This window comes from Balaenoptera ricei, chromosome 9 (assembly GCF_028023285.1).
Source record: "Balaenoptera ricei isolate mBalRic1 chromosome 9, mBalRic1.hap2, whole genome shotgun sequence".
Classification (NCBI taxonomy): Eukaryota; Metazoa; Chordata; class Mammalia; order Artiodactyla; family Balaenopteridae; genus Balaenoptera; species Balaenoptera ricei.
In genome coordinates, this window is record NC_082647.1 from 38059849 (window position 1) to 38083890 (window position 24042).

Here is a 24042-nt window from a genome sequence, read left to right on the forward strand (position 1 = left end):
TTTGTGAATATGGAATAGTATTTTATATCAGTATTAAAGTTAAGGTCTCAATATATAGAATGCCATGTTGACTTTTGTATATTAATATTATTGTTATTTATCATTTTTGACTGACCTGTCAGAAGATAAAGTGACGTTTGTTTCAAATGTTTCAGTAGGGATAAAGAGGAGCCTCAAACATAAGTGTGCCTCAAACATATAAAAAAGAGCATGCGGCCCGCAATCAAGAGAGGGGAAAATGGTCACACTGCTTGCGTTTGGGGCTAAAATACAATCAATAAACATTATATGTTAGTAGGTGACTGATGACTAAGAAGCAAAACCAAACACTGGTCTTAAACCTCCGGAGTTTTGACCAACTAAAGCCAAATACTTAAATCTTTCTGGAGGTTTGCATTTGTTTAGTAAAATAATTTATTTCCCAAGTCATTTTTCTAAGTATGTTTCATTGAAAAAACTACCAAGGAACAATTTCGAACCAGGGATGGCTTTGAAACCTGCTAAATCAGGATTTCCACTTCTTCCATTCCTCTTAGCCCAGGAAGGACGTGGGGTCCCTCTTGGGACCAAGCTTGACTGTGTCAGTGGAGTCCCGGAGGATGAATGACTTCTCCCTTATCTCAGTGTTCTGTAAATATTTGCTCAATTATTCTATGAAGCAGAGAAAGAATTTATTTTATAGCATTCAAATGAAGTACGAGCGTTTTGAATTATATGTGGCATAGAATTCCTACTCAGCCACACACCAGCTCTGTAATCTTTTTTTTTAAATTTAATTTTATTTATTTTTTTATACAGCAGGTTCTTACTAGTCATCCATTTTATACACATCAGTGTATACATGTCAATCCCAATCGCCCAATTCATCACCCCCCCACCCCCACCCTCCCCGCCACTTTCCCCCCTTGGTGTCCAAACGTTTGTTCTCTACATCTGTGTCTCAATTTCTGCCCTGCAAACCGGTTCATCTGTACCATTTTTCTAGGTTCCACATATATGCGTTAATATACGGTATTTTTTTTTTATCGGTCATCAATTTTATACACATCAGTGTATACCTGTCAATCCCAATCGCCCAATTCAGCACACCACCATCCCCACCCCACCGCGGTTTTCCCCCCTTGGTGTCCACACGTTTGTTCTCTACATCTGTGTCTCAACTTCTGCCCTGCAAACCGGTTCATCTGTACCATTTTTCTAGGTTCCACGTATATGCGTTAATATACGATATTTGTTTTTCTCTTTCTGACTTACTTCACTCTGTATGACAGTCTCTAGATCCATCCACGTCTCAACAAATGACTCAATTTCGTTCCTTTTTATGGCTGAGTAATATTCCATTGTATATATGTACCACGTCTTCTTTATCCATTCGTCTGTCGATGGGCACTTAGGTTGCTTCCATGACCTGGCTATTGTAAATAGTGCTGCAATGAACATTGGGGTGCATGTGTCTTTTTGAATTACGGTTTTCTCTGGGTATATGCCCAGTAGTGGGATTGCTGGGTCATATGATAATTCTATTTTTAGTTTTTTAAGGAACCTCCATATTGTTCTCCATAGTGGCTGTATCAATTTACATTCCCACCAACAGTACAAGAGGGTTCCCTTTTCTCCACACCCTCTCCAGCATTTGTTGTTTGTAGATTTTCTGATGATGCCCATTCTAACTGGTGTGAGGTGATACCTCATTGTAGTTTTGATTTGCATTTCTCTAATAATTAGTGATGTTGAGCATCTTTTCATGTGCTTCTTGGCCATCTGTATGTCTTCTTTGGAGAAATGTCTATTTAGGTCTTCTGCCCATTTTTTGATTGTGTTGTTTGTTTTTTTAATATTGAGCTGCATGAACTGTTTATATATTTTGGAGATTAATCCTTTGTCCGTTGATTCGTTTGCAAATATTTTCTCCCATTCTGAGAGTTGTCTTTTCATCTTGTTTAAGGTTTCCTTCGCTGTGCAAAAGCTTTGACGTTTCATTAGGTCCCATTTGTTTGTTTTTATTTCCATTACTCTAGGAGGTGGATCAAAAAAGATCTTGCTGTGATTTATGTCAAAGAGTGTTCTTCCTATGTTTTCCTCTAAGAGTTTTATAGTGTCCCGTCTTACATTTAGGTCTCGAATCCATTTTGAGTTTATTTTTGTGTATGGTGTTAGGGAGTGTTCTAATTTCATTCTTTTACATGTAGCTGTCCAGCTTTCCCAGCGCCATTTATTGAAGAGACTGTCTTTTCTCCAACAGCTCTGTAATCTTGGGCAAAACTATTTACTATTTCTCAGTTTTCCCAACTATAAAATGGCATAATAATAATACCGACTTCCTAAAGGCATAGTGAGGATAAAAGGAGTTAATCCGTGTAAAGTCCTTAGCAGAGTGCCCATTCTCAAAAAAATAGTGTTTTCTCAAAAAAATAGTATTACCTAATAAAAAATTAGTATTACCTAATGACTATTTTAAAGTGTAATTCATTTATCCCAAGGTGAATTTTTGCACATTTCCTTTTAGTACATATTAAATTTGAAATAATAGTAAATATTCTTCTATTCTGAAGAGAGTTTGCAGTCCTTTGCCATGAATTATAGTAAATGACAATTGGATTAGATTGATTTAACTCTGCATCCAAGGTTGGATCTGTCATTTCCAGCCTCCACTTCAGAATTATATCCTATGGGAACTTTACAGTCTTCATTTGAGAATCCTTGCAGCAATTTATATTCTCTTCAGTCACATCTCATCAACCACTGCTCTGTGGAACAAGACATAGGTAATAAGTGTGGAAATGACCCCGTAGAAATGTGTATTGGTTGCCCTTTCTCATGTGAGAGATCAGGGTTAGGCATAATATAAGAAAAGGACAGGGTGAGCCAGGTAGTTGAATCTGTTAAATATATCTATCTAGATTTAGATGGCAAAAGAGAATAAAAATGTTCCAGAACAACCATAAATTCAAATCCATATGCTTCCCTAGAGATCTGATTATGGTCCTCATTTCTCCCCCTGTAGGGGAGAAGGGTGATTTTGGATGACAGAGCCATTATTTATGGCAAGGACCAAGTGATAAATAAGCATGAAAACTTGGAAGGGTCTGAACCTTACTAAGCCCTACCTTCCCTTTCCCTGCTTGATCCCTAGGCTGAAGCTACACTGACCAAGGCCACACCATGTGCTAATGTCACATTTTGGGGATGTTGGCTGTGTGTTTTCTGCCTGAGGCAGCCAGCCATTTGATTCTGTTGTGGGCACCAGGGTATTAAAATTCAGAAGCTTGTGGTAGCTGGTAGATTAATTTGGGGGCGAGGGTGATATTCATTTTATTTTTTTGAACATAAATAGTGTAACACATTATCTTGGGTATAAATGGTGTCCACAAGTATTTATTGACTTGAATTAGTGGCTGATCAACAGCATTATTTGTGTTTGCATTAAATCTAGGTGTCACTGTATTTTCAATGCAAGTTCTATAGACAGTGCGAGGTCTTCTGTTCCTTTGTGGACCAAAGAAAATTCAAGTTTCATTTCTTGGTCTCTCTTTTTGTGTTTTGGATTATAGGTTTATAAAAGCATAAAATATTAAGCCTTCTAATGAATGGTTACCACTCAGAATGGTGTCCTTGTATGATGTTTATTAAATACTATGACACAAAACATGATAAAAAATCTTAGGTACAAACACACAAAACACATTGTCACGTGTTTTCTTTTAGTGTACTTTTTTCTACTTTTTAAAATAATGATATCACTGATATAGAAGCTTATTCTTTTCAAAGTTAATTTTTTGCTTGCATATATATTTGTTTTCTGCTTTTGCACTTGCCTCTTTGCCAGTTTTGTCAGAAGTGAAGCAAATGTTTATTGTCTTGGGTTCTCTCCTAAATTATATCTGCAGTTTTGATGTCAAATGAAAGACCTAGTAAGTTTTGAGTTTAACTCTTAGGATGAAGAGCAGCTAGAAGAGTAATGAGTCCTTACATATTAAATAATTTTCAAAATATTAAACTTCTTTTCTCTTGTAGTGAGAGATTTTTCTTGAGGCTGAATAGAAATGGGCTTCCCAAAGCCCCAGATAAACCAGAACGACAGTGCTCTCTCTTTGTGGTAAGTGGATCTTGTTTTATCCAGGTGGCAGATTCTTTCTTAAGTACTTTATCTTATTTAAGAGAAATAAGTTATTGTGAGAGAACATAGTAGATTTGCTTAAACTTTGTAAATAACACATAAATTACAGTAGTGCCCCAAAATCTGAATACCAGCATTCACAGTCACACCTTTGTCCCTTAGTGTGTATTAGAGCCTGTCACACTATGGCCAAAGCCCAATGGTGATAGGGCTCAGTATGGCAGGTGGTATTTAGTATGTACTTAATAAGTGTTTAAAGAATGAGTGAGTGAGAGGCTGAAATAAGAATGGGCTTTCCTTTTAAGTCTTATTTGACATCATAGGCTTACGGTAAAGTTGATTGTAGTGGTATTTTAGAACAGGATTTGAACATCATGCTTCTGCTACAGAAATTCCATTAAGAATGTCTATGTTTATCTTTGTCTTTCTTCTGTTATTTGTGAAGATTATGTGCTATGTATGCCTTTTAAATGCTTCTGCATAAATTATGAGTTCTAAAATGACCAGACTTTGTTTTTTGGTAGGATTTGGGTAGCAGTGAGCTAAGAAGGGACATCTACATTACCGTGCACATCATCCGAATCGGTAGGTATGATACTTGGTGTGACAGGAGCACGACAGGGAGAATTACTGAGAGGTCTCTATGTAGTTGTAATTTATGTGATGTCTAGATCAGAAAGAAGTCAAGGCCACATTTGAATCCAGTAAGTACAGAATTTGGGAATTGTTCCCTGGTCTCCCCAGACTTTCACATCACCATAAATAGATTTTGTTCTCTTTCCGTGTAAGTCATTAGTTAGTTTGTTGTGTTTCATTTTGTTTTATTGGACTCTCTAAACATATTTGATTCAAGCACATGGTATTTGTTTTTTTTTTAATTCTAATTTCTGTTAACAGCATAAATTAAACTTCTAGGAGCTGGATTTCCTACAAGTTTATGGAACCAATTGGCGTTTTCCAAAGTGCAGAAGGCTGCAGAGCATTATTACAGAAAGTGCTATAAGAAAAGGGTTATGAAATACTGAAAACTTTGTGTATATTTTTCACTTGTATAATTTCATCAGCTTATTAAAGGGTCTGAGAAGTCCTACAGAGAAATATAAAAATGCTTCTCTAACTTTGTTGACCCTCGCTTTCTCCAAATTTGATTTGACTGTGGAAACATTTATATGATGTAACGTTTATTAACATCTTGCAGAACACACTTTGAGTGTTCTACAGTGAACTTGCACATCAGAGCCAAAATGTGGTCACTAGTTTTTACACATATAAGGCGTCTAAAAGCAGGCATTTTATGGCAGAGGAACTACATGGTGTAGCCTACATCATTTTTCTATTACAGCTAACCAGCCGATACTGGGAATTGGTTCCCACTTCATTAACTGTGCTACATGACTTGCTGGGGATACTTCTGCAAGATAGTGATATCTCACCATGCGGTCCTGCACAGTGATCTTTATTTTTATAGTTTTTTATTTTATGCACATGATAACCACATTGTGCATTGAGAGAGACTATAAAACATGTCATTTCAACATAGATTTTCTAAGTATTTTTTCTCATAAAAATCTGTTCTGAAAACCCATTTCATTTTATCCTGTTTTTATATTTGAGGGACAATAGAAATAAATAAAAAAGTAAATGGTTTTTGGTTTTGTTTTAGTTTTCTTTTTATAGATGAGTATGGGGTGGGGTGGAAATTGGAAAGAATCTTTTAAAACGTTGGAAAAGTTGTAATGCGTGTTGCTGTGTATTTATGAAATAAAGCCTCTGTTCCCAGGATGGCAGGGGTGCAGTTTATGTAATTCTTTGTGTTTTTTAAAAATTTATTCAAATTTATAATAGCAATTGTTAATGTAAAATGTGGTTTTGGATATCTTCGTGTAAACATTGCTAAAATTTGTGTATAATCTTCTATAGCGTTGAGAAAAAAAGTAAACCACTTTAGCTTTCAGAACTTTTTAAAACGTATCTATAGGTTTTTGGTGGTAGAAACACACCCAGTAGAGTGACTACATGCCCTGCTTGCCCATGGCCTGGGCACCTCTGTCCTTCACTCCCAGGATACAGCTGAGGAAACCACTTCACAGTATTACCCATCACAGAGCTGCCTTTCAAATACCTGGCATTTGATTAGTGGTTGTATTTTTTACTAAGATTTTTATGATCATTAAGTCATCAGAATGAATGTTGAATTAGACTTCCTTCCCTGAGCTTTGGTCAAATTAATTCTTTATTGTCATTACTACAAAAACTTGTCTGATGATCACTCCATAAGATTGAAGGTAAGAAACTCTAAGAAAGATTAAGACTTAGTCTGCTGCAGTGAAATTAAGGAGTGGAAGATTCTTGTCCATCAGGGACAGATACTTCTTACTTTCTCTCGAGTATTCCTCGTACTGTTTAATGGGAAAAGGGCACGCTGACCCTCACTGGCTGCAGAGAGCAGGAAGTAATAGCACCTGCCTCAGAATTTAAGCCCTGATCTTTGATTGGAAAGAAGGGGAGGAAACAAAGAGAAATAAATAGTTTCCCCACGCCGGATTCGTGAATAACTGTATGATTTCTATTCAGCAGTGATTAGTTCAACTTACATCAAAACAATGGCCATTCATAACTCTGAAGGACAGACTTGAACATTAATACTTACATCATTTACTTATCGGCTCAACAAACTTAGTAGGTCTTTCACCACCATTCATTTACACCCACCACGCCTTTCAGTAAATTTAGGAATGGCTATCCCTGTCTGAACACAAACAGTCATTCCTGGCTTTCACCATAAAACAAAAGCATCTCTAACCTATTTTCTACCGCCAGGAACACCCATCCCTCTTATCAGTATATTAGTAATTATCGGAGCTCTCAGCATATTCATCCAACCAATAGCTCTAGTTGTATGACTAACAGCTAATATTACAGCCGGGCACCTACTAACTCATTTAATCGGAGGAGCAATGCTAGCCCTAATAATCGTTAGTTTTACTACAACCTTCATTACATTTATTATTCTTATTTTACTTACTGTTCTTGAATTCACAGTAGTCAAGTTTACGTTATTAACCCTATTAGTAAGCCTTTACCTACATGGTAATACCTAATGACCCACCAAAAGCATGCATGTCACGTAATAAACGCCAGCTCCTGACCTCAGAAGAGCCCTCTAGGCTCTTCTTATAGTATCCGGTCTAGTATATGAATCCATTTTAGCTCATCATTCGTATTATCCTTAGGCCTGTTAACCAATATATTAATAATATATCAATGATGACAAGACATCATCCAAGAAAGTATGTTTCAAGGCTATCACACATCAGTCGTTCAAAAGGGACTTCGATAGGGAAAAATCCATTATTTCAGAGGTCCTCTTTTTACTGGTATCTTCTGTGCTTTTTATCACCTTAAGTGGTATTCCAGCTTTTATTTATAAGCATTTCTCTGAAGATGATATACTGCAGAGGCAATTCTCCTTTATTACTGAAGAATGAAAGCCAAATTGGATGTTGCCATTCCTTTTTTTTTTTTTTTTTTTTTCTATTTAACATTGGATTTGGGGAGTGCTAGAGTCATGCAGATGTGCTGTAGGAGAATTTCACTCAGATGGAAACAGCTTATGGATCCGTTACCAAGCATCTGGAAACAGACTTACAGACTTTTTTCATTATTTTTCCTCACATTAACTTGCTATATTACAGCTCCAGTGTGCTTTTTGCTTTCAGTCTTCAAAATAACCCATTGGTAATTAAATGCAATGATAAATTAAAACAGTATCTCAACCACACATTTAAAAATGTCTAACAATTTAAACAAGTTGAAACTGTGTCAGAGTAAAAACCATCCCTGGAGATTTCAGCCTGGGTACGGAGTCAGGAAAGAGCGTGCTCATTTGATCACCTGTGCTTACTCGCTATACCTTCAGGGAATCTCAAACTGCTTCCTTTCAAAGGTGAAATATTTGAAATGGTTTTTAAATATGGCAGTTTTAAAAAGTAGAAAATGAGATAGGCACCACTACTGCCTTTTTTGATGTGAGCCTCCTGGGATGCCTTCATGAATGCTTGGGGGAAGGTACCCAGACATAGGCTCAGCTCCCATCTTCATGTTTTATAGATAACAGCTGATGGCCAGAGTTCACGCTGCGTGACCTTGGGCATGCTAGGTGGTTGGAGGGGAGAGTCCAGAGCCGAAGCAACATCTTCAGTTGCCCCAAAGCTGTGTCTTTTCCATCACCCAGTTACATTTCATATGGCCTATTTTATAACTATATGTGTCTCTATTTAAGGTGGATTAATCAAATGGCTCCTTGGGCCATATGTGCTTTTTAATTGAACAGGTCGGATGGGGGCAGGAGAAAAAAAGAATGCCTGTAGTGTTCAGTACCGGCGACCCTTTGGCTGTGCGGTTCTTAGCATTGCTGACCTGCTGACAGGAGAGACAAAAGATGACCTCATCCTGAAAGTGTACATGTAAGAAGCTTGCACGCTCTGGGGGCTGGGGTGGGCGCAGAGGTACATGGGGACCCTACGTGGCGAATCCTGCTTTTCATGGGTAATGGAAGAGCCAGGGATGGGTTGCGTTCATTCCTCAAAAACTCAATAATCTGTAGGTTCACTACAAGTGAGCCCACAAATCAACATTTGCCTGTCAGAGGAATTATGAAATCAAGAACCAGAAAATACAGACAGTTTATCAGTTGGGTGGACCATCTACTGCATAGAGTACCTCCCGTGAATTTAAAGCCTAACATGTCTTTACCCTCAGAGAGTTCATTTGTCCTTGGAAAATGGAAATCGTTTTTAATATAAATTAATTAGAATTAGGAAAAGGAAGTTCAGATCAGGTGATTTCCCTCTTACTCCATGTATTATTAGTTTGCTAGGGCTGCCCTAACAAAGCACCATAAACAGTGAGGCTTAAACCACAGGAATTTATTGTCTCACAGTAATGGAAGCCACAGATCCTGGATCAAGGTGTTGACTACACTGATTCCTTCTGAGGGCTGTGAGGGGGAAATCTGTTCCCTGCCTCTCTCTCCTAGTTTCCGGTGACTTGTAGATGCATCACCTGATCTCTGCCTTCATCATCACATGGCTCTCTCCCTGCTTGTGCGTCTGTTTCGGTGTCCAAATTTCCCCTTTTTATAAGGACACAGTTATATTGGGTTAGGGCCCACCCTAACGACCTAATTTTAACTTTATTAACTGTGTGAAGACCCTATTTCCAAATAAGGTCCTCAGAATGTGGGTTAGGACTTACATCATCTTTTGAGGGTCGGTGGGAGCAGACACAGTTCAGCTCAAACACTCCACTAAGAAAATCACTTAATGTATTCCAAATCCTAAGTGTTTAAAAATGCACATGGTTTTGGATCACCCCACCCTGAGCACCTCTCGACAGGACTGAAAATTGAGAGTTGACACACAGTGACATCCTCAGAGCAGACCCATGGGGGGTTGAAGGATGGGGATCTGCTTTCCACATTCCCGATTTGAGGACCACACTGCTGACCTCCTCTGTGAGTGAGCTTGCTTTAGCTTTCTGTTCTGGCTGTTGAGTCGATGTATCCAACGTGTGCCAATGGTTTTTCCATACGTGGCGGGAACGCACGTGGTACACTGCCTGTGGGACATATACTTCAAATTGCTTTTTGACCACAGCTGCAGGGTTTCATGGATTTATCCATCCTCTACCCAGTGCCCCTGGGACCCGTGCCACACATTTGCTAATTAGTTGACAGAGATTTGCTTACAGCCTGTGGTTTAGGACTGGAAACTCTCTTTATCTCTTTTAAGAGCAATAAAATCTGTGACCTTGATTTTAAACTTGAAAACTTCTGGTGAAACTAGTGGGTAGTAAAGCATGCTACTCTTTTTATCATATGGTCGGGCTTAAATCCATGATAATCCCCTTTCTAAACTCTACTGGTGTTCGTAAAGCGTAATTTAATTGCAATAATACTAATGATAATAGCCACCATTTACTTTGTGCTAACTACATGCAAGGAACCGTGTTAAGCACTTTGCATGTGTCATGTCACTTTATCCTCATGACAAACCCATGAAGCAGTTGCTGTTGGCTCCGTTTCCATATAAGGGAAGAGAGAGGCTAAATAACACCCAAAGTCACCTGGCTAATCAGAACAGGAACCAGATGTGAAGTCAGGACTGTCTGACTCAGAACCTGAGCTCTCATGTTACGAGGTTGTATGTTTCCTGGTGTTATTTCACACCACTGTCTAGTGATGTGACAATGATGCTGTTAGGTGGCATTGCTTTTCAAGAAAACTAAAATTTCTTACAAGCACAGTCTCAGTGTTTCTTAGAGTGATCTGTCCGGGTGTGGGTAGCAAGTGTTAGATTTATCTCGCTACTGGGAAAACTGAGGGACCCGAAGTTCCATGCATCCCCTTTGATTATGCAACCAGCAAAGGAAGACACATAAATTCCAGTTCTGTGGTAGACACTCACTCCCATAAAAATAAATTGTACTGCTCTTTGTGGTTGTTACTGTCTGTTTTTTCATAAGTATCAAATAAGGTTTAGGGTTGTTCTTGCTGCAAGAGAGATCCCGTAAAAATTCCAGTTCAGCAAATTACAAATCTGTTCCAGGAAGAATTCTAGGCAGTCAAAACAGTCATTGTAGATTAAGAAGAAACTATGAATATAGTGAAACATTTTAGGGAAGTGCCTGTTAGAAACAAATTGGAAGAGATTTCTATTTGTTAAGGTGACCGAATCCCTAGCCCATCTAGGACTCAAAACGGAGAACAATAACAAATACCTCATCGGAGCCTGGAAGATATTTCAGTCACATACTTTAGGAGCTTTTATTTTATTAGGAGTTTTGTGGGTTAAAAGCATGACTTCTGAAGTCATGACTTATATATCTAATAAGAAGCAAACCATCTTTCTCCCTTCCCAACTGAGTTGAACTAAGAAAACTGGGGACAGAATGTACTAAATGGCAATTTTGTATCTTACAGCTGGACAGGTGGAATGGTTTCATTCCATCTTAATTTTCCAGCCTTCTAAGAGTTAGTGGTCTGTTTGGCACCCTACTGTTAACTGGTTCAAAAACAGCCTCCATCCTGTTCATCCTGGAAAAGCCTATAGTGATGAAATAAATAAATATGTAAACAAATTGTGAATTATTGGCTACAGACAAGATTGCGAGGAAAAGGACTCTATACTCTGGAACATTTTGATTGATAGCGTATAGAATCTTTGGTATTCAGGACTCTTGGGAGGGAACCTTTGTGGCTAATAAAAGATGGTAGTGAATTCACAAACATGTCCAGATAAGGGAGGCTTTCCCTAGCCTAATTGGGGGAGGCCCAGCAGTAAGGAGATAGCAGACCCAGATATTTACGAACCATCAGGAGTTACCAGTCAGAGGGAGATCCATTCAGTCATTCATGCAGCTGGTATTTTTTAAGCACCCACAGTGTTCAAAGTACTCAGGGGAACACAGATATCTACCAGTCCTAGATTCAATCCTCAGGAACCTTCAGTGTCTCCTAGGTGAACGTACCATGTATACAAAGATAGCATGAGTCAGTGACTGACAAGAGCTGAAAGACCAAGGTACAGATGGTTGTCAGAGTGAGAAGATGGAGAGATGCCTTTTGGCCTAGAAGTGGAAAATCTGGAAGGGTTACCTTAATTACCCTTCGGTCAGTCCTGCCAGCCTTTTGCCACTGCCAGTTATGTTAACCTCAATTGCATTTTGCTTGATTAGTTGCATTTTGATGCTAGCCAACTTGGTCATGATATAATAGGTGGAGACTCGCTAATGAGAATTAACATTTTTTGAGCATTTACTATACGCCAGGCATTATCCTAAGCCCAAGCTTGTTTAGTGTTCTAGTGTTTTACCCCTATTTCACAGATGAACAAATCAAGGCACAGAGAGAGTAAATAACTCCCCAAAGAACATAACATAAGAACATTAACTCAGTTAATAGTGAGGATTCGAATCCAGGGAGTCAGACTCTTAGTCTGTACTTCCTTCCAGTGTATGCATTGTTCTCTGAGACTGGGGGGATGGGGAGCTCTCATAATCTGCATTCTTCATCCCAGCCACTTCTGGCATGAAGTAGTTGGTCATGCATTACTGGAAATGGTCATTCCTGCTCATCTTGAGGCAACTATGCCAAAACTGACAGTCACTTGCAGTGGGTTGTTGAGATCTCCAAGGAGGTTTAAGGAAGTACATTATAGTGGTTATAACAAAAAGGGCAGGTGTGCTAGTAAGGTCATCTCATGCATCATCAAAACTTAACAGAGTGGTCATGTTTTCATAGGTGTAATACAGAGAGTGAGTGGTACCAAATCCACGAGAACATCATCAAGAAGTTGAATGCGCGTTATAATTTGACTGGCTCCAATGCAGGTGAGTAAATAGGTCTGGCTGAGTCTCTACACTTTTCATTTCAGGTGCTTTCTTTTATTTGTCTCTGAAGAAGGAAACAATCAGCCCTTTGCTCTTTTCTCTACTCCCTAAAAATGCTCAGTCAGCATGCTGGTATGTCTCCTTTTTCTACGATAGGCTTGTAGCTGTAACTCTAAAAAATATATTCTGTTCTGGTTTGAATCAAGGTAGAGTATCTGAATTTGTTCTATAGTACCAAGTCTTGGGACCTCCAAGTTGTTACTGACTGCTAAAAACCAAAGGACAAATATGCCTGGTTTCATGACTGTTGTGTGGAATGGGTTTGATAAACAGGAATTTTTGTCAGTAGGGTCCAGGGAAAACATGCTTCACTGCCTATAGCTGCAGTTTTATGTATAGAAAAACGTATGCATGCCTGTCCAGCAGGAACTGAAATGTAATATAGCATTATAAGTTATATATAATACATTATGTGTCACGTAGTCTTATACTAGTAATATACTATAGATTGTATTATATAGCATATCTAGATTATATAGTATATAGAGTGATGTCTTAAAGTTTGATCAGTAGACAAAAACTTGGTGAATATTGTTTGCTCCCTATCCCACCTTCAAACCCATGTTGAAACAAAATAAACTATGCAGTTGTGTGCTTTAATTACGTAAAGAAACCTCAAATCAAATTAGCTGGTATTTGAACTGAATGCATTGCTTTTTGTGGCTGATTTTTAAAGTCCCCTGAATATGGATATTTGTGTGATAGTCCCACTTGCCTGGCAATTAGAAGAACCTGAATTTAAATTTAGACCACCTTTTTTTCAGACCTGTGCACATCTTGCCAGGCCAAAACAACCCACAAAGAAAAAGTAACTGCAGACAGAAACTTTGTGTTTCGGTCCCATGAGAGCCATAAGTATCCACAGCTCACACGTGGCAGCGCTTCAGGCCTCAGTGAATGGTGAGGTCAGTTTTTTCTTCCCTCTCCCAAGAGCTGGGGAGGTAACTTGGCTTTTCTTTGATTCACACGAAGTCCTACATCTACCACTAAATAAACAAAAGACTTGCACTTACTGTTGAAGGCAGAAGAGTCTCTGAAGGACCAGGAGATTTTAGTAGTGACTATAACATGAAATAATACGAATACTTCAGAAACTGCTATGTACACTTGTCTTCACTTTTTCTGTGAAAGAATTAGAGTAGTGCTTACTGTGTAGGGACCAAATGATTTATTTTAAATGTACCTTCAATAAGATGGTAGGACTGCTGCTTTTTAAAAACTTACCTTGCCAAATTCATTGGCAAACTTCTAGCCAAATCCATTAGTTTTGTTCAGACCTTTTGGTGTTTCTTGATACCGTGAACTATATCATGAACTGTATTCTGTACCTGTGCTGTCCACTTTGATAGGCACCAGGCACCTGTGGCTATTGAGCATTAGACAGGCTAGTACAGCACTGGGATTGAGGCGTGCAGTAATCGTAAAATACATACTCGATTTTGAAGACTTGATACATATAAAATGAATATAAAACATCCCCTTAATAATTTTTATGTTGGTTATATGTTCAGAGATAACATTGTGGATATATTGGTTTAAGTAAAATATATTACTGAAGTTAATTTTGTTTCTTTCTACTTTTTAATGTGGCTACCAGAAAATGTTTAATTTCATAGGTGGCTCATATCATAGTTCTGTTAGGCAGTGCTGCTGTAGACTTGATTTAAAGAATTTTCTTTTTGAGTTCTTTTGAGGCCTCACACACATTCATTATGCTTTGCTCCTTTCCTTCTGCCCACTAACTTTGGGTGGAGAAGTCTATAACCATTGTATATCTTTTTCTTTCTCCCCAAGAGTCCCATTACTCTTAATTTGCTTGCATTTGCCTCCTATGTGAATAAATAAACATAAAACTAACCCTGACCTTCTGACTTTTCCCATATATTCCCTTCCCTCCTTACCATCATTGATTCAGTCTTGACTAAGCAGGGTGTGTTGGCCTGCTCCAATATACTTCTTTCCAAACTCCTTGTCAACTCCCAAGCCTTTCCTCCTTCCGATATGCCTTAAAATCCTTCTGTTATTGGGTCATTTGAATATATCATTGTCCAGACTGAGGTGATACCCAGTTGCCTCTTGAATCATGGTGAAGTACTCAATGATGGGCTTTGATTTATACGTCCATATAGATTCCTTTAACATAACTGACCCTGTATCCTATGAGATCAGGATACCAGTCAAGCCAAAGCATAAATTTCTCTCTACTTACAGATGGGAGTCATGTCTTAGAGAGTATAGCCCCAAGAGCTTTGCCTCTGGAAGTGGGATGTCCTAAGTTTGAATCAAGTTTTACTGGGATAATAGTAGTGTCTTCCTCTAAGGGTTATTGGAAGGATTAAAAGAGAAAACATATGCAAAGCATGTAGCACAGCACTTGATACATAATAAGTGTCTATTCAATGTTAACTATTATTATTTTTTACCCACTTTGGAGTAATCATCTAGAATATTCTACCCCTTCCTCTTTAGTCAAGTCACCTTGTTTCATTTTCTCAGAATGGATCCTGATTTGATCTTCTAAATGGAGACTTTGAGAATAATGCAGCTGGGTTACTGATAGGTTGAATCATTGAACTGACCCTTCCTACTCTTTGTTTCTAACATCTCATCTGTGCTCAGTTGACTGCTAACATCTCTTCCCAGGTCTTCCTTCTGATTACATAGATCAACTCCAGGAAGGAAGGGCAGCACATTCTATTTCCTTGGGAAGTTCTCCGAGTGCTTAGACATGCTCCATATGTTCCACGTGCTTTGTCACTTTTATTGACCAACTGACCACTTATTCTTCTTGGAATCCTGTGTGAGGCTACCAGAAAGTGAGATCCAAGCCATGTTATTCCCTGGGTGTTACCTGTTGGGTTTGCAGCCATTGTACTGAAATGAAAAACTATTTGTTGCATCTTTGGAAAGAGTAAAAGAAACCGTTAGACTGTAGAGCCCTGTCTACCAGGTTTCCTCTCCCTTTGGCAGAATCAGTCCTCCATTTTGCTGCCTACCGTTTGATGCTTAGATTTCTCGGCAGCCGAATGTATACCCTTTATACTTGGCTTTTACAGCAAAGCCCCGTCTGCTCTCCTGTCCTTAAGACCCACCCCTCTCCATCCTCCTCCTTTCAAGCCTGAGTTCCAGCCAGCTGCATGCAGCCAGCATCTCCCTGCCTTCTATTCCTTTGGTCTCCTCCTGGTCCCTTCTAGCTCTCTCAAGGCAAGGCAAACCCAGTCCTAAGCTTCATCACTCCAAAATACTGCTCCAGAGAGAGAAAGCTCAGAAAGAAACTTTTAAAAATTAAGAAATTAGCCCTTTACTCTTTCCACTTAAGTTTCCACTCTTCAGTCTTGGTGGGTCATTGTTCTGTTGTCACCTGTCTTGAGGGAAGGCAGTTATAAAAACAGCAGATAGGGTTTTAGGAGCTGCTCGGCTTTATTATTGAAAGGGAAGCATCTGATGGCTTACTTAAGGGGGAAGCAAGGGTATACAAAATTGAAGTTGGAAATTGGGGTGCCTGATGTTTAAACTATCACAGTGGTAAGATACGTTGACTTTTTCTCCTTGGACCATGGAGTAGTCGATTAAATGGAAGCAGTGCAGTCTAAAAGAATTTTCAAGAGAATTGAGTTCACTCAACAAAGTATTGTTTTTTCCCTGCTTTCCTCCTGCTGTTCCTGGTCATTGTACTAAAAAAAGAAAAAAATAACAACTTTGAAATTAGTTTTAGAATCAAATTCTACCACCTAATTTCCAGGCCTTTTATGCTTCATTGATGTCCTCCTATCTCTTGGAGTTGTAATCTTGTCTTTTTAATAGATAAAAGGATTTGTCTAGATAACTGGGTTTTTTCCCTCTAACCTAAGACTTATGTAGCAAAGGTACATTAACCACTGTCTTTATTGGGTTTAGAAACTGGGAGAAAATTTCAAGTGATTCGTTTAATTTTTAAAGATAAAAATATACTTGAATTAACATATCTGTATGGTTAGATTTAGTTACGTTCGGTAATTCGAAATTTCCAAAGTTGTACTCTGGGAATTTTAAAATCCAAAAATCATATTGTGAGAGTTTGAAATTCTAAAAATAGTCATTAAAATGAGCCTGGTTTAGGTTTGTCCAGCAAATTGTTATTGTAAACATCACCTCTGATAGACGTTAGCAGTCGAATTCTAAGAATGTGAAATAAGACTGAGCCGGTATGATTTACTGAGACATATTCAGTTCTGCGACTTGAAATAAATTGTGTAAAAATCCTCGGCTCCTGTTCAGTATGTACTAAGAGAAAATTCAGAATCTTTTCATATTATCTGTGTGTTTATGAAATCCTATTTCCTGTAGTTTGCACATGTAACTTACAACTAGCAGAAATCATATTTGCTAATCAGGTCGATTTCTACAATCTACTTTTTGCCTTAGCAACATGAGTGTTGTGGTTTCATTCCTGCCGAGACTGTACTTTTTTTTTTTTTTTTTTTAATTATTTATTTATTTATTTATTTATTTATTTTTGGCTGTGTTGGGTGTTAGTTTCTGTGCGAGGGCTTTCTCTAGCTGCGGCAAGTGGGGGCCACTCTTCATCGCCGTGCACGGGCCTCTCACTGTCGCGGCCTCTCTTGTTGCAGAGCACAGGCTCCAGACGTGCAGGCTCAGTAGCTGTGGCTCACGGGCCTAGTTGCTCCGTGGCATGTGGGATCTTCCCAGACCAGGGCTTGAACCCGTGTCCCCTGCATTGGCAGGCAGATTCTCAACCACTGCGCCACCAGGGAAGCCCAGACTGTACATTTTAACCCCCACAGAAGGTTAAAAGGAGTTAACCTAGGTAAGGAGCCCACACATACAAGGAGGGCAGTTTAACTCTGTGGAGGAAGCGAACAGTGTTCTTTATTTAGCTGAGGTGAAAGGAGGCTTTTGAGAGAGTTAGATTGCATTTGGGGGATTGAGCATCCTGCCTTCACATAGTCAGGTGGTCGCTTAATTCAACAGTATTGAACTGGTGTAATTCTTAAAGATTGTGTCAATGCTCCTGATTTTTTTTTTAGTAAATTGATTTATTTATTTTTGGCTGCGTTGGGTCTTTGTTGCTGAGCGCAGACTTTCTCTAGTTACGGTGAGTGCGGGCTACTCTTGGTTGCGGTGCGCGGGATTCTCATTGCGGTGGCTTCTCTTGTTGTGGAGCACAGGCTCTAGGCTCACGGCCTTCAGTAGTTGTGGTGTGTGGGCTCAGTAGTTGTGGTTCGCGGGCTCTAGAGCGCTGGCTCAGTAGTTGCACACGGGCTTAGTTGCTCTGCGGCACGTGGGATCTTCCCAGACCAGGGCTCGAACCCGTGTCCCCTGCACTGGCAAGTGGGTTCTTAACCACTGCGCGACCAGGGAAGTCCAATGCTCCTGATTTTTGAACACCGCCTTTAGAAACTTTGCTTTCTAATATTGTTTAAAGAAAACTGGTACTTATTGGCACCACCTATTGGCTAGACATATAGTGTGTGGTCTTTTTGCTCACTTTTGGAATTTCGTAATTATTAAACCATGCTCTTTTTTATTCTTTTAGAGTTTTTAATTTTCAATTAATTTTACTTTCAGAAAAGTTGCAAGAATAGTACAAAGAATTCCTAATTTCTCAAAGGTTAACATTTTACTATAGTTGCTTATCCTTCTCTCTCTTTCTCTTTCTGTGCACACACACACACACACACACATGCTTTATATATATGTATATATGTGTGTATAATTATATATGTGTGTATATTATATAGACTCTTTATATAGTAATTTAATATTACTGAATTGGTATAATTCTTAAGGGTTGCATTAATGCCCCTGATGTTTATATATATATATGTATATACAGACACATATACATATATATACTTGTACATACATATATACCACACTCATATACATTTTTTCCCCACTTGAACTGTTTAAGAACAAACTGCAGGAATCATTCCTCTCTACCCCTGCTTACTCCATGGCATGGCAACATAACCACAGTACAGTGATCAAAATCAGGAAGGTAACATTGATATAACACTCTTATCTAATCTGTAGATCTCATTCAGATTTTGGCAATTTTCTCAATGTCCTGTATAACAAAAGAAACTCAAGCTGTGTTGCATGCAGTTGTCACACCTTTTTAGTTTCCTTTAAAGCATTCTCTTTTAATGACAGTGAACAAAAAAGATATAGTTCAAGATATGATATGAAAAAATGCTTTAAGATATCTGTAAAGCTGCATGCAGTACTTTAAAAAAAAAACACGCAAATTCAAACCCAAATTATAAGCTAATGGAAGTAGTGATTAGAACCTAATTTTATTCTCTAAAATTACTTATATTTTGCTAATTTAGATATAATCACTAGCAATACTGTTTGGAAGATTTGCTGCGTAGAGAAAACTTGCAGTTTATAGCAAGTATTTCAGTAAATTAAAAGAATCAGTGGTTTACTATATGCTTCATGTCTTGAAAAAATTGCAAGTAAGTAATAATAGGTACAGTAGAAAGCAAACAAACAAACAACCTTTTTAACCTTGACATAATCCTCAGTGTATGCCACTGAAATGTTGATATCCCAAATCCGAAATAAAGATGGAAACTATAAGGTGAAAATTCTCCTTTGTTTAAAAAGAAATGGTAATTCTCTCTGAATGGTCTCATCCAGCTTTCACTATATGCCAGTGGTCCCTCTTCATCTCTCATTTCTTTTCTGGTTGAGACTCAATGAAAGTAAACAACTTCAGATGTCTCTTATGTTCCTTAGTTTGACATTCCATGACTTACTATGTATTACTTCAGTCATATTTTCTCAATAACTGTTAGCCATAGACTAAACAATTCTTTAAAGAAAACATAAAAGCCTTTCCAAAACTTTGAAATAGCAGATCTGTGGACCAGCAGTTAAAATCACAAGATCATTTGCTGATACTTACCATACCTTTTACATGTTAGAAAGTAGGCATCCGAGTGGATAGGGTTACCTGTTCAAAGATCTCGAGGACATGATCTTCGGAAGGTTAAACCTGTAGTTAGACCCTTTGATTAATCCTCCATGTTGTCAAAATTGCATCCTTTAAGAGTTAAGTGTGTCAACGAAAAAACTGTCAATCTAAAAAAGAAATGGAGAGGACCTTCAAGATGGCAGAGGAGTAAGACATGGAGATCACCTTCCTCCACACAAATACATCAAAAATACATCTACATGTGGAACAGCTCCTACAGAACACCTACTGAATGCTGGCAGAAGACCTCAGACTTCCCAAAAGGCAAGAAACTCCCCACATACCTGGCTGTGTGGCGGACAGGTCTCGGTGCTCCAGCCGGGTGTCAGGCCGGGGCCTCTGAGGTGGGACAGCCAAGTTCAGGACATCGGACACCAGCGACCTCCCGGGCCCACGTAATATCAATCAGTGAGAGCTCTCCCAGAGATCTCGGTCTCAACGCTAAGACCCAGCTCCACTCAACATCCAGCAAGCTCCAGTGCTGGACACCCCATGCCAAACAACTAGCAAGACAGGAACACAACCCCACCCATTAGCAGAAAGGCTGCCTAAAATCATAATAAGTTCATAGACACCCCAAGACACACCACTGGACATGGTCCTGCCCACCAGAAAGACAAGATCCAGCCTCATCCACCAGAACACAGGCACCAGTCCCCTCCACCAGGAAGCCTACACAACCCACTGAGCGACCCTTACCCATTGAGGGCAGACACCAAAAAACAACAGGAACTATGAACCTGCAGCCTACGAAAAGGAGACCCCAAACACAGTAAGTTAAGCAAAATGAGAAGACAGAGAAATACGCAGCAGATGAAGGAGCAAGGTAAAAACCCACCAGACCAAACAAATGAAGAGGAAATAGGCAGTCTACCTGAAAGACAATGCAGAGTAATGATAGTAAAGATGATCCAGAATCTCAGAAATAGAATGGAGACAATATAAGAAACATTTAACAAGGACCTAGAAGAACTAAAGAGCAAGCAAACAATGATGAACAACACAATAAATGAAATTGAAAATTCTCTAGAAGGAATCAATAGCAGAAAAACTGAGGCGGAAGAACAGATAAGTGACCTGGAAGATAAAATAGTGGAAATAACTACCACAGAGCAGAATACAGAAAAAAGAATGAAAAGAATTGAGGACAGTCTCAGAGAACTCTGGGACAACATTAAATGCACCAACATTCAAATTATAGGGGTCCCAGAAGAAGAAGAGAAAAAGGAAGGGACTGAGAAAATATTTGAAGAGATTATAGTTGAAAACTCCCTTAATATGGGAAAGGAAATAATCAAGTCCAGGAAGTGCAGAGAGTCCCATACCGGATAAATCCAAGGAGAAACATGCCAAGACACATATTAATCAAACTATAAAAAATTAAATACAAAGAAAAAATATTAAAAGCAGCAAGGGAAAAGCAACAAATAACATACAAGGGAATCCCCATAAGGTTAACAGCTGATCTTTCAGCAGGAACTCTGCAAGCCAGAAGGGAGTGGCAGGACATATTTAAAGTGATGAAAGAGAAAAACCTACAACCAAGATTACTCTACCCAGCAAGGATCTCATTCAGATTTGACGGAGAAATTAAAACCTTTACAGACAGGCAAAAGCTAAGAGAATTCAGCACCACCAAACCAGGTTTACAACAGATGTTAAAGGAACTTCTCTATGCAGGAAACACAAGAGGAGGAAAAGACCTACAATAACAAACCCAAAACAATTAAGAAAATGATAATAGGAACATACATATTGATAATTACCTTAAATGTAAATGGATTAAATGCTCCAACCAAAAGACATAGACTGGCTGAATGGATACAAAAACAAGACCCGTACATATGCTGTCTACAAGAGACCCACTTCAGACCTAGGGACATATACAGACTGAAAGTGAGGGGATGGGAGAAGATATTCCATGCAAATGGAAATCAAAAGAAAGCTGGAGTAGCAATTCTCATATCAGACAAAATAGACTTTAAAATAAAGACTATTACAAGAGACAAAGAAGGACACTACGTAATGATCAAGAGATCAATCCAAGAAGATATAACAATTGTAAATATTTATGCACCCAACATAGGTGCACCTCAATACATGCAAATGCTAACAGCCATAAAAGGGGAATCAACAGTAACACAATCATAGTAGGGGACTTTAAGCCCCCACTTTAACCAATGGACAGATTAACCAAAATGAAAATAAATAAGGAGACACAAGCTTTAAATTATACATTAAACAAGATGGACTTAATTGCTATTTATAGGACATTCCATCCAAAAAGCACAGAATACACTTTATTCTCAAGTGCTCATGGAACATTCTCCAGGATAGATCATATATTGGGCCACAAATCAAGCCTTGGTAAATTCAATAAACTTGAAATTGTATCAAGTATCTTTTCCAACCACAATGCTGTGAAACTAGATATCAATTACAGGAAAAGATCTGTAAAAAATACAAACACATGGAGGCTAAACAATACGCTCCCACATAACCAAGAGATCACTGAAGAAATCAAACAGGAAATCAGAAAATACCTAGAAACAACTGACGATGAAAACACTATGGCCCAAAACCTATGGCATGCAGCAAAAGCAGTTCAAAGAGGGAAGTTTATAGCAATACAGTCCTACCTCAAGAAACAAGAAAAATCTCAAATAAACAACCTAAACTTACACCTGAAGCAATTAGAGAAAGAAGAACAAAAAAACCCCAAAGATAGCAGAAGGAAAGAAATCATAAGGATCAGATCAGAAATAAATGAAACCAAAATGAAGGAAATGACAGGAAAGATCAATGAAACTAAAAGCTGATTCTTTGAGAAGATAAACAAAATTGATAAACCATTAGCCAGACTCATCAGGAAAAAAAGGGAGAAGACTCAAATCAACAGAATTAGAAGTGAAAAAGGAGAAGTAAAAAATGAAACTGCAGAAATACAAAGGATCATGAGAGATTACTACAAGCAACTATATGCCAATAAAATGGACAACCTGGAAGAAATAGACAAATTCTTGCAAAAGCACAGCCTTCTGAGACTGAACCAGGAAGAAACAAAGTATAAACAGACCAGTCACAAGCACTGAAATTGAGACTGTGATTAAAAATATTCCAACAAACAAAAGCCCAGGACCAGATGGCTTCACAGACAAATTCCATCACACATTCAGAGAAGAGCTAACACCCATCCTTCTCAAACTCTTCCAAAATATAGCAGAGGGAGGAACACTCCCAAACTCATTCTCTGAGGCCAACATCACCCTGATACCAAAACCAGACAAAGATGCCACAAAAAAAGAATACTACAGACCAATATCACTGTTGAACATAGATTCAAAAATCCTCAACAAAATACTAGCAAACAGAATCCAGCAGCACATTTAAAGGATCATGCACCATGATCAAGTGGGGTTTATCCCAGGAATGCAAGGATTCTTCAACATATGCAAATCAATCACTGTGATACACAATATTAACAAATTGAAGAATAAAAACCATATGATCATCTCATTAGATGCAGAAAAAGCTTTTGACAAAATACAACACCCATTTATGATAAAAACCCTCCAGAAAGTAGGCATAGAGGGAACTTACCTCAACATAATAAAGGCCATATATGACAAACCCACAGCCAACATCATTCTCAATGGTGAAAAACTGAAACCATTTCCACTAAGATCAGGAACAGGACAAGGTTGCCCACTCTCACCACTGTTATTCAACATAGTTTTGGAAGTTTTAACCACAGCAATCAGAGAATAACAAGAAATAAAAGAAATCCAAATCAGAAAAGAAGAAATAAAACTGTTACTGTTTGCAGATGACATGATACTGTACATAGAGAATCCTAATGATGCTACCAGAAAACTACTAGAGCTAATCAGTGAATTTGGGAAAGTAGCAGGATACAAAATTAATGCACAGAAATCTCTTGCACTCCTATACACTAATGATGAAAAATCTGAAAGAGAAATTAAGGAATTACTCCCATTTACCATTGCAACAAAAAGAATAAAATTCCTAGGAATAAACCTACCTAAGGAGACAAAAGACGTCTAAGCAGAAAACTATAAGACACTGATGAAAGAAATTAAAGATGATGCGAACAGATGGAGAGATATACCATGTTCTTGGATTGGAAGAATCAACACTGTGAAAATAACTATACTACCGAAAGCAATCTACAGATTCAATACAATCCCTATCAAACTGCCAATGGCATTTTTCACAGAACTAGAACAAAAAATTTCACGATTTATATGGAAAAAAAAGACTCCGAATAGCCAAAGCAATCTTGAGAAAGAAAAACGGAGCTGGAGGAATCAGGCTCCCTGACTTCAGACTATACTACAAAGCTACAGTAATCAAGACAATATGGTACTGGCAGAAAACAGAAATATCGATCAATGGAACAAGATAGAAAGCCCAGAGATAAACCCACGCACCTGTGGTCAACTAATCTATGACAAAGGAGGCAAGGATA

The 24042-nt window shown here is 38.4% G+C and overlaps 1 protein-coding gene across 3 annotated transcripts in view; it reads left to right on the plus strand.

Moving 5' to 3' along the window:
- Window positions 1–24042, plus strand: part of DOCK4 (dedicator of cytokinesis 4) — a 492329-nt gene that overhangs the window by 251890 nt on the left and 216397 nt on the right. For all 3 annotated transcript variants that reach the window (XR_009505001.1, XM_059933591.1, XM_059933592.1), the window contains exons 9-12: window positions 4015–4096; window positions 4642–4702; window positions 8451–8583; window positions 12420–12508. Coding sequence is in view for 2 of the 3 variants with exons in the window: in XM_059933591.1 (XP_059789574.1) it covers window positions 4015–4096; window positions 4642–4702; window positions 8451–8583; window positions 12420–12508 (365 nt within the window). In the remaining variant the exon portion in view is untranslated. The remainder of the gene's footprint in view (window positions 1–4014; window positions 4097–4641; window positions 4703–8450; window positions 8584–12419; window positions 12509–24042) is intronic.